At 41.8% G+C, this 15648-nt stretch overlaps 3 protein-coding genes across 3 annotated transcripts; all 3 read right to left on the bottom strand.

The window, feature by feature from the left end:
• Nucleotides 1–76: 76 nt before the first annotated feature.
• LOC137000074 (uncharacterized) lies at nt 77–1239 on the bottom strand. Its single transcript, XM_067355704.1, has one exon. It carries the CDS (start codon nt 1083–1085, stop codon nt 303–305), a length of 783 nt encoding a protein of 260 aa, XP_067211805.1. The 5' UTR covers nt 1086–1239; the 3' UTR covers nt 77–302.
• Nucleotides 1148–2810, bottom strand: LOC137000036 (uncharacterized). The gene is made up of 3 exons (XM_067355578.1): nt 2134–2810; nt 1276–1917; nt 1148–1232 (listed from the first exon to the last, which is right to left on the bottom strand). The coding sequence occupies exons 1-3, from the start codon at nt 2808–2810 to the stop codon at nt 1148–1150; spliced, it is 1404 nt and encodes a 467-aa protein (XP_067211679.1).
• LOC137000153 (uncharacterized) lies at nt 2097–4168 on the bottom strand. Its single transcript, XM_067356074.1, has one exon. It carries the CDS (start codon nt 4009–4011, stop codon nt 2938–2940), a length of 1074 nt encoding a protein of 357 aa, XP_067212175.1. The 5' UTR covers nt 4012–4168; the 3' UTR covers nt 2097–2937.
• Nucleotides 4169–15648: the final 11480 nt, after the last annotated feature.

The raw sequence follows: 15648 nt of genomic DNA, 5'->3' as shown, positions 1-15648 counted from the left end.
GCACGAATTGCTCAAGACCGCTCAACCCGACGTTTATCTCGTGGAGAAGGTGCTGCGCCGAAAGGACGCAATGAGGTGTTTGTAAAGTGGTTGGGATTCGACAATTCGCACAACTCTTGGATAAATAAAGACGATGTATTGTAATAAACTGTGTATATTTTACATTGTATTATAATAAACTATTATACATATATATACAATGGTGTTCTTTATTACTACAATATGTTACAATATATATACATTTAAAAAACTAATAACAATAATACATAAAATATTAAACTATATAAATTACTACGCATTATTTACAAATGTATCTCGCGATGTCCCCATGGTAGAGTGTCGGTGGAACCGGATACGACGTGCCGCTTATCGTCGTACGGACTGAGCGCGAGCTTCGACTCCGACACGGTGTACACCTCGTGCAACTTTGAGCGGATGCACGATTGACGCCGCGTCAGCTCGATTTCGGCGTTGAGACACCGAGTGTAATTGTCGAACGTTATCGTTCTAGCGACTACACTCTTTTTTACACCTTTAACCTTTTTGGTGTCTTTTTGACCGGTGACTCTCAACGCGTACATCTTCGCTCTCAGTCCGACAAATTCCGTCATGATCGCGCCGTTGTTCTCGTCTTTCATCAGACCGGGTACTTTCTTGTTGGCGCGCGGCATACCGTAAACGTTGTCCTCGGAGTAGTCGCTCGTGTCGAATTTGGATATATCACGTTTCATATCCCGATACGCGTCCTCGCAGTGCAGAAAGTATATCAGACTGTCGGTATCGGTGTACATAATTTTACAATTGTCGCGGTAGAGAGGCGCCATGTACTCGTAGTGAAACTCGTACAAGCAGGTCTTGGATATGTCGAGGATGCACATACCCACGTAGATCGGCTTGTCGAATTTCACTTCGAGTTTTCGCAACTCTACGGCAATCAGATTCTCCGAGAACACGCTTCGGCTGTGGAAATTCGGTTTCGCGATCATAGCCTCCGCTCCGTACCGTCCCTCCCACTGTGTAACGAGTCGTACATCCGTGTGATTTCGCACATTCTCCATGGTTTTGCCGAAAACGGCGTTGTTCATCAATTTGTATAAATTTTTCTCGAAATCGTTTGTCGCCCGTGTCCGAAACTGTGTATTTAGTTCTATGTATCCGCGGAGCCACGGAGATTGCGCGAATTGCAGTACGCGGTGAATCTTTGCAATTCGCAGACCGTGTCGCACGCATTGCTGCAGATTACGGTAGTGGATGACATAACGCTGCTTATTGCACAGCGTGGCGAGTAATTTGATCTCCCGCTTGCCGGGCGGCTTATCGCGCGTCGGGCAGAACGGCAGATCGGAGTGCGCGTCGTGAAGATTCACCGGGTACTCGAGATCGACTTCCAGCACATAACCGGTAGCCGAATCGGATGCAACGGACATTACGTTAAAGTTTTCGACATCATCGACCCATCGAAATTTGGCGTAGGGCAACGGTTGACACATCGCCCAGCCGTACAAGTTGTTTACATCATAGTACATTAGGTACGACGACGGTTCCGATGGGTCGTAGGATGGCATGTATTTGTTGTTGGCGGCGGCGTATCGGTTGGAGCATTGGCTGAGACCACCGCGTATACCGCGCTCGACAAACAGTACCATATCGATGTCCGTGAGCAACTCGAATTTTACACACGTGTACTTCAACATAGCGTCCCACGTGTATCCCGGTAGAGTGTAATAATGAGCGGGATCTAAACCGTAACTCTTTATAGACATGTTTCGAAAATTTTCGAAAATATCCGCCAACAAAAGAACGTCTGTTTTTAGATACAAATCGCTGTATTGACCTAGATCTTCGATCGAAAAAGTTTGCCAGACGTTTGTCGCGTGCGCGTAATCACTCTCGGATACCGTTTCTCCGGTGAGCGAGCTGTAAAACGATTCGCGCGATGGCAGGCTTGTGTCCCGGAGCTTGTCGACGCTGTCGACGTACTCGTAGGGAAACACACCTTTCCGAGTAAGCAAATTGAAATGTTCCGCGGATAAATGATTGAATTCCGATCGTGTAATCTTTAATTCATCCACAGTTAAATATAATGCCAATTTGTCGAGACTTGTACTGAGAAATTTAAACGAATCAATAAACCGTAATTTTATACACAATTTTGATTTTTGATCCATGGTATCTTTAACATTTTTTGTAAAAGAAATGTATCGCTCTTTCGTCAGCGGTAACAATTCGACGTTGCCTTCAAAGGCATTGGCAACGTCTTTAATAATGAAATGCGCGTCGTAACCGGATAAATTGTGAAATATCACCGGGATAACGTTGGAGTCTTTGTAATTTAGATTGCACGACGAGTGCGCGGCACCGCGGTAACGCCCGGTCAGATGACAATGATCGCGCACCCGCGTGTCGTCCGGCGTAAACGGTTTCTCGCACACGTGGCACGTCGCGGTGCTACGGAATTTTTCCGATTCTTCCCGCGTAAGATCCGCCATGGGGACGACGGTGGTGAGGATCGCTTTCACACGGCGCGCCAAATCGTGAAGTTCGTTGACGAACCACGTCACGCAATCCTCACCGCGATACGACTTAAAACTAGATAAAGAATTATCGTACGTGCAACTTACATAAAATCCTACGCTATAGGCTCTGTGATGTTGGTAGGCGTAAGTAGTACCGTCCTGATCCACCTTTTTCTCGAGCGTACATTCGAGATCGGCGTACACTACGAACGGGAGCCGCTCCTTCCGATTGTAATTCCGGAACGTCAGCCACTCGTCGTCCTCGCTGGGGAGAACGACGGCGCAGTCGTTCATTTTCCCGCAGTCGACGCTGTGCGCCGATAATTTCTCCCGTGTATAAAAGTAGTGTAGACACCTGTAATAATTTGTATGATTAATACTGTGAATAAAGTTTCGAATTATTCTATAAATGTGTTTTTACTTACCGATCGCAAATGTACTTTTTACATTTGTGCATGCTCAGTTGTGAGCTCACCAACCGCGGCAGGTTCTTTATGCACGCAAAGTGTGCATCGTTGTTTTTACGCACGTATAGCAGGTTGACGTGCTTCTCCTTTTTGTCATCGGCGAGCCGCAGAGGGACGATTTTTGAGTCTTCGGTGGTGAAGACGTTGACGGAGATGGCGTTTAGTTTCTCGAACTTTGATATTTGTGACAGCGTCACGGGGAACTCGATGCCGCACAGATTCAACACCGTTGAATAGTGCGGGTACTGCGATACTCTTTCCGGGTACTTTTCCGCCGGATGTAAAGCTGCTACCACCGCCCACGCGAAACATGCATTGTCCGTCGATTGCACGTTGACCACAGCCCTTTTTAGCATAATTTGCCACGGTAACTCGATGTGGCATCCCGCGTGCAGAGGATTGAACTTGTTCACATTGACGGTGAGATTCAGGATACGCGACAACGCCCATCCGCTATCGCGTTCCTGAAACTCCTCCAAAGCCGCCAGAATATCATCCTCCACGTGCCGCGTGTACCACTCGTTGAGATCGGATGTGGGAAACAACTCGCAATTTTTGGTGGCGATGGTCTTCACGGCAGTCTTGTCGCCCGCGACGAATTCCCCGTTGAACGCGGTGTTAATCTTGACGCTGTTGTGTTCCGCCATGACGCCCTGGATCCGCTCGATAACCGTATTTTTTACATTTTCAAAAAATTCACGAGGATCGATGTATTCGCGATTGACAACCACACCCGTCAGCACACGGTTCCTAAACGCCGTCTCGATCTCCTTCCACGTGTAGCCCTTCTTCTCGTATCCACCGTATCCAGCACCGATGGGTACGAAACGCTCGTGCAGGGCGTCCCTCACACCCTCCAGACGCGCAATTTGCGCCACCAGAGAGTTGACTACTCCGGTGCGTTGTCTCTTGCGACATTGTTCCTTGAGAGAATCGAGGTACTCGTTGCACTCGTAGTCCCATGGAAGGAACTCTCCCGTCGTTTTGATATTCGCTGCTCGTACGGTAAGATCGCGCTCCTTCTCCATTGCGAATGATTTTGAAGATTCATATTTTTCTCACTCGCTTTATATACCCGTTTGTTGCACACGACACTAACTATAAGCATAACAATGGCTCATGTTTGTATTAACAATTCTTATCTTCCGGAAATTATTGTAATCTGATACCCCTACCACTCCACATTTACCCCCTCTCCTCCAAACGTGATTACGCATCTAGCAACATGGCGATGCCTACAATTTGTATTAACAATCCTTATCACACCCTCTAAGAAACGGCGCTCAAATGCTACCTCTTTGTTCTAAAATACAGCGATGACGCGATTTAAACAGACACTCTACTTTGATGCGCGCGTTGTAGGATAAGTCGGTATAGCGGATAGGGTGAGAAAGGTATATAGTCGAGATAATAAAAAATAATTTAATTGAAATAATATTTATTAAACAGATGCATCTAATAAATACATTATGATGGTGAAAATATTTTAACAATAAAGTATGTGATATGCTAGAATTATTGCGATCCAAAGACCTGAGCTAACAGCTCACAATCGATTATATCATTCTTATCGAACGATTCGCTCTCACGTATCACCGCGATGGGATCCTTCGCACCGCTCGCGATTTTTCGAAAGTGTGTGAACTTGATGTCGACCATACTAGTGACGTTGTTCAACGATTGAACGATACGATCCACACAATACTCGAGAGCGATCATGTTATATATGGTGTTGTGTGACATTGCTAAACACACCGTTGATGTTTCCAGACGCAGCACTTTTAGATTATTTATCTTTCCAAACCGTAGCGTGACATGTTCGATGGTTTGAGATGATGCATGTGCTTTGTCTTCATCATTGTTAAAGAAATGGTGGATGGCATGTCGTTGATCCAGGAGGATCTTCCACATGTTGTATGTAAAATGTATCTCTCTGCCATGGTTGTCACCGAGAGCGATTTCTATGTGGCTCGGCGTAGAAATATTGATTCCGATATCCAGATATTTATAGCCGGTTTTTGTCAACGGGTATCTTCTAGCTAAAATTCTGGGAGGCGTGATCATGCTTCTTGGTGAATTACTTGGTGAATTACTTTTATTTCTGTGGATAAAAGCTTGCGTGAGTTCAAAGTGTAACAATGGCGGTGAGTTTAAAAGTGCAAATAGTAAGAGAGTCAACTTACACGTTAGGTAATTGCAGCTTCTTCGCACTCTGCTGTTCGTTGATCTGATTATTCACGGTTGACATGGTGCAAAACATCGTTGCTAGTAAACGTCACAGCGAACTAGTGATTTTCACAATGATTTCGAACGACTGATGGTTCCCTATTCTTTTTCACATGCTTTATATACCCGCTTGTTGCACACGACACTGATTAAAACTATCGATTTGCATTAACAATCCTCATCTTATCTCTTCCGGGAATTATTTTGTTGCATACAAAATTGAAATCTAACAACATGGCGCCGAAAAATGTTGACGTGGCTGCCTGTTGCTATGGGCTTTTGTTCTAAAATACAGCGATGACGCAATCCGTAAACCTGCACGAACCTACATACTATAAACATTGCGATTCCAACAACATGGCGCTCTACTTTGATGTGTAGAAAAAAACCATAGGATGTAAACAGTTCTCTTTCCAATAAACAATCCTTATCTTTTCCGGGAATCCTTATCTCGCGATTTGTATTAACAATCCTTATCTTCCGGAAATTATTGTAATCTGATACCCCTACCACTCCACATTTACCCCCTCTCCTCCAAAAACGATGACGTTATTACCCCCTCCACTGTTATCCGATACCCCTCTTCCCCTCTTCACCCGCACCCCCCTCATTGCCCCATGGGTTAGAACCCCCATAGTATAGCTACTTTCAATTTCGCTCAAAATAACTATCTCTTCTGCAGATAACGGAGCAGGTGCTTTTTTTACTTTCAAAAGTGCGCGATTAAGGGGATCTTTGGTTTTTATTATTCTTCTGATCATGTTCAACAAACTATTCCAACGAGTAGTAACTTCTTGCACCAATTTTAATGGATAAGTTGTATTATTATGTAATTTATTTTTCTGCTCTTCATTAAATATTCCTGTTGCATTTGTACTATATTTAAAAAATCGCACTATTTTTACATTTTTTTTAAATGTCTTCAATGCAATCTAAGTTTAAATTTTCCTGCACTGCTAAATTCAGTGTGTGTGCATAACACGGTAGATATTTCTTTTTCAAAATTTCGCACATTTTCACCATATTTTGTGCGTTATCCGTCACGATACAAGCTACTTTGTTACCAATGTTCCATTCATTAAAAATATCCTGCAATATATCTGCTAAATTTTGAGCTGTATGATTTTTTAATAATTGTTTTGTTGATAACAACGCAGTTTTTAATTCAAAATTGTTATTTATGAATTGACAAGTTGCTGTCAAATAGAATTCTGTTGCTTGAGAAGTCCAACAATCCGTTGTAATTGCAACATAATTTACGTCATGTAATATTTTTTTAAATTTATTTTTTGCTTGAAAATAAAGATTCTTCATTATGTTTTCCTTTATGGTAAATTTATTGGTAAGGCATATTTCGGATCGAGAAGGTGAATAAATTTTCTAAAACCAACATTATTAACAATATTAAATGGCTGAAAATCAGTAGCTATCATTATAGCCAAAGCTTCGTCTAATTCCTTTTTTCTTTGAGATGAGCTATTATATTGCAAAGATTTTTTGAAAAAAGGACTAATTGAACGAGAGCTTGTTTGTCGTGAATTTGTATTACTACTAGAACTAGTATTGGGTAAAGAGGCATCATCACAATCTACGTTATTAAATATAGGATGGAATCTTTTAATATGATCCGCTAAATTACTAGTGTTACCACTAGTTTTGTACTCTTTACCGCAAGTTATACACTTAGCATATCTTGAATCGCTTGATTTTGAAAAATATTTCCATACTGTAAATATTTTTTTTCTTTTAAGCTTTCGTGGAGGTAAATCAGTACTAGAACTAACACTAGCTGTTGTTTCATCTGATCCACTATTATAAGGTGTTTTATCTTTTTCCGAATCTTCTAAAATATAAATAAAAAAAAACAATAGCATTAAATTTCTTCTTATTTCTGTCAATTATATTTACCATAATCATACCATTTGTTTTATTTTTTTTTTCTTGGTAAGCAATTTTGCAAAGACATCGTCGTGTTTCAGGATTTTACTAATTCTTAACTTTAATATAACCTAAAATTGAAAGTATCATATAATTCTTAATACATTTCATTGTCTATTTTTAATATATCTATTATATAATATTATAATAAGATTTTATTCAACATATTCGATATTTAAAATTTTAATGACATATACAAATTTTAGTAATATACATACCGTACATCTGCAGTTTTTACGTGACACGTGCAATAAGAGTAAATTGTTTTACAAACTGGCTAGTTGGTTATCCTGATCAAAACTATCGATAGTAAAAAAAATTATTGCTTGTTTTCGATAGTGATGACTATCGATAACTATCGATAGTACCATCGATAGTTCTTCGCTCTACTACTTGCCCTTACTATCAGTTTCATCCTCTGCATCTCCTCCCTTACCATATACCCCGGTGTTCTTGTCTCCACTCCTAATACCCACCTTAAGTATCTCTCCTCCATACTTTCTATTCTCCCTCTTTCCTTCCATCCCCAAATTTCCACCCCATAGCTTAGCACCGTCCAAACCAATTTGTCAAATAGCCATAATCTTTTCCCCCAGTCCCTTCCAAATCTCCTCTTTCCTATCCCCCATACCTGTCCCATTACCGCTGCCGCCTTTTTTACATTATCCCTAATCTGTGCTTTTTGTCCTCCATTTTTCTGAAATGTGTACCCCAAATACCTAAATTCTTTTACCTCCTCCATCACTTTCCCTTTCCATCTCTACACTCTTTTCTTTTCTCTCCCCCCTCCCTTCCTAAATCTCATCACCTTTGTTTTCTGCACATTCAACTCTAAACTCTTCTTCTCCAAATATTCCTCCATCCGTTCTAGCATGCTTCTCATCTCCTCTTCTTTATCCGCAATTAACACGATGTCATCTGCGTACGCTAAGCTATATATCTTTCTTCCTCCCAGTACTACCCCTCCCCATTTTACCCTCCCCAATTCCTCCTCTAAGTCTGCCAACAATATATTAAATAAAATCGGGCTCAGTGGACATCCCTGTCTTAACCCCCTTCCCGTCCAAAATTTTTCTCCTATCTCTCCTCCAGCTTTCACCCTACTTCTTGTCTCTATCATCACTTCCTCTGTCCTTTTTATCAATCCCTTTCTTATTCCCTTTTCCCTCATTGTATCTAATAGTACCTTTCTGTTCACCGAATCAAATGCCGCTCTCAAATCTACGAATACTGCCACTAAATCCTTTCTTTTTCCTATATTTCTATTTGCTAGGCAGTTCAACACATATATGTTATCCATTTCCTAGCCCCTTCCTGAACCCCGTTTGGTTTTGTGGTATTATTTCTTTTCCCTCTACCTCTTTCCTTATCCTTTCTGTCAACACCATCATATACACCTTGTACAACGTATCCATTAAAGTCACTCCTCTATATTCTTTCACCCTCTTTCCCTCTCCTTTCTTCTTAATCGGTATTACTATACCTTCCTTCCATCCTTCTGGCCATCCTCTCCCTTTCCATATTTCCCTACACAATTTCCAAATCCATTCTTCCAGTTCTTCTCCTCCAAATTTCCATACCTCTCCCGGTATCTCATCCGCCCCCGCTGCCTTTCCTACCTTCAACTTCCCTATTGCCGCCTTTAACTCCTCCCTTCCTATTTTCTCTTTTCATTCTTCTTCCTCTTCTTCCTCTCCCTTTCTTCTCTCTTCCATCACCACTTTTCCTTCTACCCTTCCTAATATCCTCATAAAGTATTCATTCCATTCCTTCATTTCTATCCCTTCTTCTATTCTCCTATTTTTCTTCCTCTCTCTATTTATTAAATCTCACACCTCACTCTCCTTTTTCACCTCTCTCGCTCTTTTTTCCCATTTTTCTCCTTCTTTTTTTTCTTTCTTTTGCATAGCTCCCTATATTCCTTTTTTTCTTTTCTATATTCCTCCCCTCCCCTCTCTTTTTTCTTCTATTTCCCTAATTCTTTCCTCACCACCCTCTTTTTTTCCTCGCACTCTCTATCCCACCAACCTCTTCTAGTCCTGTCTTCTTTCTTCCCCTCCTTTTCCACTTCTTTTAACGCTTCTTTTATCCTTTTTTCCATTTCATTTCCTTCCTCTTTTACCCCTCTTCCTCCAAAGCTTATCCTCCCCAATTTTTTTTTAAATTCTTTTCTACTTTACTTCTTCTCCACTCTTCCTCATTCCTTCCCTTCTTATCCATATTTCCACCGGTTGGTGGTCCGAATCCACTCTTTTTCCTACTCTTAATCTTTCTCTTAATCTCTCTCTCACCTCTTCAGTCCCTATAACATAATCTATCACCGAGCCACCTCTTCCCCCTGTAAATGTTAGTTTCCCTTCTTCGTCCCCCTTCGTGCACCCGTTTAAAATTCCCCACCTTCTTTCCTCAATAAATTCTATCAGTTTCCTTTCCTCTCTGTTTATCCTCTTATCCTTCGAAGCTCTTTCCCTATACCACCCCTCCTCCTTTCCTTTCTCTCTCTCATCACCCTCTTCCATTCCTCACCTGTCCTTGCATTAAAGTCCCCCCCTATAATTGTATCTATCTGTAATTCTCCCTCTTCTACACAACTCTCTAATTCTTGCAACGAAATTTCTATACTTTTCTTTATATATATCCCTATTATTTTCCAACTCTTTTTCCCTTCCCTTACTCTTCCTATTATCATACCTTCTTTCTCCGTCACTATTCTTTCACCTTTTTCCATTAAATGCTTCCCTATCCCCATTATTATCCCACCCATTGCCCTTCCCTTTCTGTTTTCCTTCTCTGCCCATTGCGCTCCCCAGATGTATCCTCTTGGTAGTCTTCTTTTTATTTCCTCCCATCCCTTTTCCTCCATCCATGTTTCTATGAGTATTATTACTTCCCACTCCCTTAAATTTTTCCAAAAATCCACATCTTTATTTCTTAATCCTGCCACATTCCAGAACCCTATTCTCCATGTGCTCTCCCTCACCCCTTTCTTCTCCTCTCTCTCCTTTCTAGCCCCTTTTTAGCCCCTTTCCTTTTTCTTCTCCTCTGCGTCTTCCCCCTGTTCCTCCCTCCGTCTACCTCCATTTTCGTCCCTTAATTTTCCCTCCTGCTCGTCCCATATCCACCATTGCTCTCCTATCCTTATTTTTCCATACTCTATCCTTACTCTCTTTCCTTTACTCTCCTCCCTTCTTGCTATTTCTGTTAATTTCCATTTCATCTTTCTCTGCACCCATGTCCAGTCTTCTAAAATTCTTTCCTTCTTTCCTCTCAACACCTTCTTTTTCCATATTTCATCCCTCTTTTCCCTTTCCTCTACTCTTATTCCTACAATTTCCCCACCTCTCTCTCTCTCCTCTCTTATTTTCCATACCTTATTTATTCTTACTTCCACTCCTATATCCTTTATAATCTCTTCCACTGCCTCTCTCCTCTTCCCTTCTTTCACCTCTACCTCCCTTATTACTAAATTCTTTCTCCTTTCCTCCCTCTCTTTCCTCTCTATCCTTCTCTCCAGTTCTCTTATCCTTCCTTCCATCTCCTTTTTTCTTTCTCCCTCCTCTTTTACTTTCCCTCTTGTCTCTTCTCCCCTTTCTCCTTCCTCCAATTGCTTTATTCTTCCTTCTAACCCTTTAATACTCCCCCTTAATTCCTCTCTTTCCCTTCCCCACTTCTCTTCCCTCACTCTCATTTCTTTGCCTATTCTCTCCAACCCCTCCTTCATCTCCACCTATTTTTCCTATTTCTCCCAACCATTCCTTCATGCTCATCCTCATCACTTCTTTTATTATTCCCTCTATATCTTCTTTTTTGCATATCTTTCCTTCTTTCTTTTCCTCCCTTCTTTTTCTCCCGTCTCTCCCCCTTTCTCTTTCCCCGGTGATCTCGGAGTTTTTTTACTCCTTACGAATATCTCTTCTCCCTTTTTCTCCTTAACTCCTCTTTACTTCCTATACTGCCACCTCTCTCTCTTCTTCCTCCCAATTGACTCACTCTGTTTCCCGATCCTATTTCTTTCCTATCCCGCTCCGTCGCGCCACTAGCCATCCTTCCTTCCCTCTCCGCTTACTTATTCCACTCTATCTATTCTTTACTCTCTGCCCGTACCGTCCTGCTTCTACTTTGACCTTTTTCTTCCCTTTCTCACTACGCCCTTCATTTCCCTTCACTCTCTCTCACTCACTTAGCCTCCTCTCTCACTCTCACTCGCTCTCCGCTTCCCTCCCCCTCACCAAAACTCTCTTTTTTCTTATCTTTACTTCACACTAAAATGACACGTGTCGCACCTTACGCACCGGAAACGGAAATCCTCGTTTTGGTTATAATCATCGGTAAAAAGACGAAAAAATTGCTCAAGGTTGAAACCAAGAGACAAATAGTAAAGAAACACGCAACAATATTGACCGCATGTTTGCGAAAAAAATCCTTGTAGCTGCTCGGTGTTCCATCGATACGTGGTGGAATTTCATCGAAGTCGCAGATAAAATCGTTGATTCGAGTGTGGCGGGATTCTGTAACTATTGAAATATGTGCCGGTACCATGCTCGTCGATGTAAAAGGGACCCAGTGTCTTTCGGGGCGGTTATGCTCGTCTGTATTAGCGACAATGGCTGTCGACCTCGTCCACACCCTCGGTAGTCTGTCGGCAGGATAGACTGCCGCATATCTGACATTGAGACGATGCAACGCGTGTAAGATTTCCAGCGAATTCATTTGTCGCGTAACAAGACGGTACTCGCGTGCGAGAAATTATTTGTATAGTAGAGTCGCAGGGGTTTACCTCCTTTCACGTAGAGTAGGCGTTCTCGAATGATTGTGCGTTAACGGAGATGGTTTGTTGAGCGTTGCTATCGGATATTCTTTCTTTACGCACGGAATATCTTTTGCAATGTAATAACGTGATTGATTCTTCTCTTCTTCCGTCTCTTCTTCTTCCGTAGCGTTACGCTACGCTTCGATATTGTAAATTATATCAAGACTTTTATTTTTTTTCATAAAAACACCGCTGTCGGTTTTTTCGCTTTTGCTTCAATTCTCATGAGAAAGATCATCGCAGCTCGAAACGATGCTACACTCGCTGCTAGAGTTTTGAGCGACTATCCAACGTTTCAATTTGCAAGCGTTGCGTAACGCGTAAAGAAATGATCTGTAGAGCAAAATCGAAAGCCGTGGTAAGAACACCGATGTCCGCTCTCTTTGCTTTCTGGTAACTTTTTAAATGCCGGAGAAATTTTTTCTGGATTATATACGTTTCTGGAAAGTAGACGCCGCAGATAGCGTGCCTTTCCTTGCCCCCTGCTATAGATGTAGCGCGCTCGACGTGTTATTTCTTGTAGTTGTATTACGAAACATTTAAGATCGGTTTCACCATCGAACCACTCGATTCCGTGATAATTTTGCTAAAGCCAGTTGTTTTCTCGTCTCGATTTATCGAGTAAATCGAACTCTGCGTAAACGATACAATTAACGGTCGCAGTAAATGCCTTTTTAAATTTCACTTCTAATCGCAAACTACCATGTTTCACGAGATTCCAATGTCCGGCGCAATGAGCGGACAAGTCGGGAGTAAGATCAAAAGCGAAAAGAATGTAGCCCTCGGCATAATCCTTTCTACTTATAGAATTTCCCTCGTTCAAGAAGTGAATGCCGATTCCCGAGAAGAGCGTGTGGTAGGTTTCGATGTAAAGCCCTTCGTCTTTCGAGAAGTTCGGTTGTAACGGTCTATTGGGAATTTGCATACCATTGGCATACAGAGAAAAGAAATTTATAACCATAGTTTTTGAAATTAAACGGATTCAGTTTTTTTCTATCACCATTAAACGCTCTGTTATCGACAAAACCGACTGTTACACGTTTTGGCAGTTGTCCGAGTATTACATAATCTATCGATTCCCCTACGAGTCCAGCGTGAATCGTAAATGTTTTAACCTCGACTTTTGTGAGAGGATATTTGGCGGTGGTTTTACTCAACATTCTCGCATGCGAGAGTAACACACCAGGGCTTATCGTTGCTCTTCTAACGAGCAGACTAGCGTCTAAGCGTATTTTTGACAGCGAATTAGATTCCATAAGGCAAAACAAATCTTTCGAGCGAACAAGCCTCATTCTAACTTCCACTCCGTTGATTAAGAATTTATCCTGATTGAAAACGTCGCAGTGAAGATGATCTATGAGATCTACCGCCTGTTCGTCTTGAATGTAACGCGAGCGTCTCACAAGAGCCTGATTTAGGATTTGCGAGTCTAGGAGTGCGTCCATTAAACCTGGGGTATCCGTGCCCCACAGACAGCAGGTCAGATGGGAGTTTTTTGCGGGTGAAGAATAATTTAATAACGCCTCGATGTAAGCCCGATACGCGTAAGCGTTGTTTGGGGGCGACACGAGTTTTTGATTGAAATATATGTCGATTTGGTTGAACATGAAACGCAGTAAATGATTTACAGGGAGTTTTTGAACTCGGGGGTGCCAGCGGCGGTACCTCCTCCTGCTAGGGGGGAAGATTCTACGCGTACGCGAAGACTGAGCATGATGTGCGTGAGATCTAGATAATCTTCCCCATGACCGGGTATGACGAATTCTATAGGTGCGTCGTCCGCGAGCGACGTTACGGGTTTGTAATAAATCCATTGAGAACTCTCGATGCTGGTTTGTGTGAGTGGTAAAGAAAAGAGATCGAGTTCACTCTTTAAACACTCGTTTGAATGTGTATGAAGAAAGGACATGCTCCGTAAATTCCTAATTCACGCACTGATTAAGAGAATATGTCGGCTACACTGCGTTTCTTGACTCAACGACGCCTCGTGGTGCCGGATGACTTTTTGTTGTTGGTCTTTCTACCCATTGTGCAAATTTTCTTTTTCTTCGTTGTCTTTTTTTTTCGTGATTTTCCTTCGCACGTTGCTATTTTTCGACGATTTCTTCTTGTTCGTCTAACAATGAGGACGACGACGCTTAGGAACCGCGATGCGTCTTTCGTGACTGAAGAAAGGAAACTGAAGTGCAGCTGTTTTCGCGGATACTTTATAACCTGTTCCTTTCATCAAGCTAGTTATTTTTTCTTTGGCTTTTCTTTTGAGATTTCCACTCGATTCCTTGAGACGAAATTTGACCGCCTCCTTGAACGGTGTATTCTTTTCGACATCCTCTATCACGTTAATACCGGTGCGTAAAGCTTCTTTACCAACCGCTCGTACACCTTTACTCAGATAAGAAAGCACCCTCTTGAATAACCCTTCGAGAATACTACCGATTCCGTGTCCTTGTTGATAAGGTGCTCCGACGAAAACTCGTGTGATTCCTTCACTCCGACCTCCGTTTTGTACATTGTAATATTCGTGGTCCTCCGGTCTAGTCATAGCGTGCGGCTTTTACCTTTTTCGACAGATTTTTTCTTACTGGAAACTTCTAAAGTGTAACGTCATCATCAGCGTTCCCGATTGGAATGGTATTCTTTTTCCGAATTGATCTTTTATATCTATTTCAATCCTGCGGAAATACGTTTGTCGTAATGGTATATAATGCGGGACGGAGAAATGTTTCACTTGATTCGCTCCGTACGCGTAATAATGACCGTAATGTTGCAGCTCGACCGGTACTATTTGAAGAAGTGGAGTTTGCACATCGCCGGTTATACAAATAATAAGGTTCATAATAAGGTTCACAAATATCACAATAAACAAAAAGTTTATCGGGAATACCGCGCAGCAATCCATGCGGTTTGACAATATAGAAATTTCCAACGCGCCCACCTTGTTCCCTTTTAAACTCGAGTTTAATAAAAGGCGCTGTAAAAATATCTTTGGAATTAGGATTAGTTGCAGTGAGCGTGGTATAGAATGCGATTTTGCTAGTCGTTATGGTCCCACCGCAATCGAGTATTCGTAGAAGATTATCGGAAACGTTTATATAATGAATCAAATTGTATTTATTTTTAACGCATGTAATCTCGAACAAAATTTTACCACCACTAGCGTCTTCTAGCTTCAAATTAATATGCAAATCCGCATTTTTGCACGCCGAATAATAGCGGAGATAAGTTTCTCGATATTTTTGTAAATACTATTCGGAATTATGCCTTGCGTCGACGTTAACGTCGCTCCGTCTTTTCTCGTCTCGTGACCATTTTTGATATCGACGAATCTAATGACATTTTTACCGTGGTTTTCACCGTGTAAAAAAGTAGTGGGAAATTGAATCTCGTTAAGTGCGACTTCTCATTCGCCGTGTAAGTGTATAGGATGAGATAATTCTGTAGTGAAGGAAGTGGTTGCATTGTCCGGAAAATAATGCATACTACTATTGCTGGGAAGAATCAATAAAAATTGATCCGCCCTCATTTCGAACAAGTGGGGTTAAACTCGAAGCAGAAATCCAAGAATCAAATTTACTGGGATAAACACACCAGCTAACTAGCATCTGTTTATTATTACCGCGACGCCGACTTCTTATTACACGATCGACGATAAACTCCTCCTGCAAGTTTTTCTCAACCCGAGCCAATTCTT

Source organism: Linepithema humile, chromosome 5 (genome assembly GCF_040581485.1).
Source record: "Linepithema humile isolate Giens D197 chromosome 5, Lhum_UNIL_v1.0, whole genome shotgun sequence".
In the NCBI taxonomy this organism is placed as follows: domain Eukaryota; kingdom Metazoa; phylum Arthropoda; class Insecta; order Hymenoptera; family Formicidae; genus Linepithema; species Linepithema humile.
The sequence above is the reverse complement of the archived record's forward strand: the minus strand, read 5'-3'. Positions and strand labels throughout refer to the sequence as shown.

Coding starts and splice junctions, on each gene's coding strand:
- LOC137000036 (XM_067355578.1), bottom strand. CDS start 2,810: ATGAACGACTGCGCCGTCGTTCTCCCCAGCGAGGACGACGAGTGGCTG. Junction 1,918..2,133: donor AAATTGTGTATAAAATTACG/GTTTATTGATTC, acceptor ATCGTTTTACAG/CTCGCTCACCGGAGAAACGG. Junction 1,233..1,275: donor ATCAAATTACTCGCCACGCT/GTGCAATAAGCA, acceptor CGTAATCTGCAG/CAATGCGTGCGACACGGTCT.
- LOC137000153 (XM_067356074.1), bottom strand. CDS start 4,011: ATGGAGAAGGAGCGCGATCTTACCGTACGAGCAGCGAATATCAAAACG.
- LOC137000074 (XM_067355704.1), bottom strand. CDS start 1,085: ATGAACAACGCCGTTTTCGGCAAAACCATGGAGAATGTGCGAAATCAC.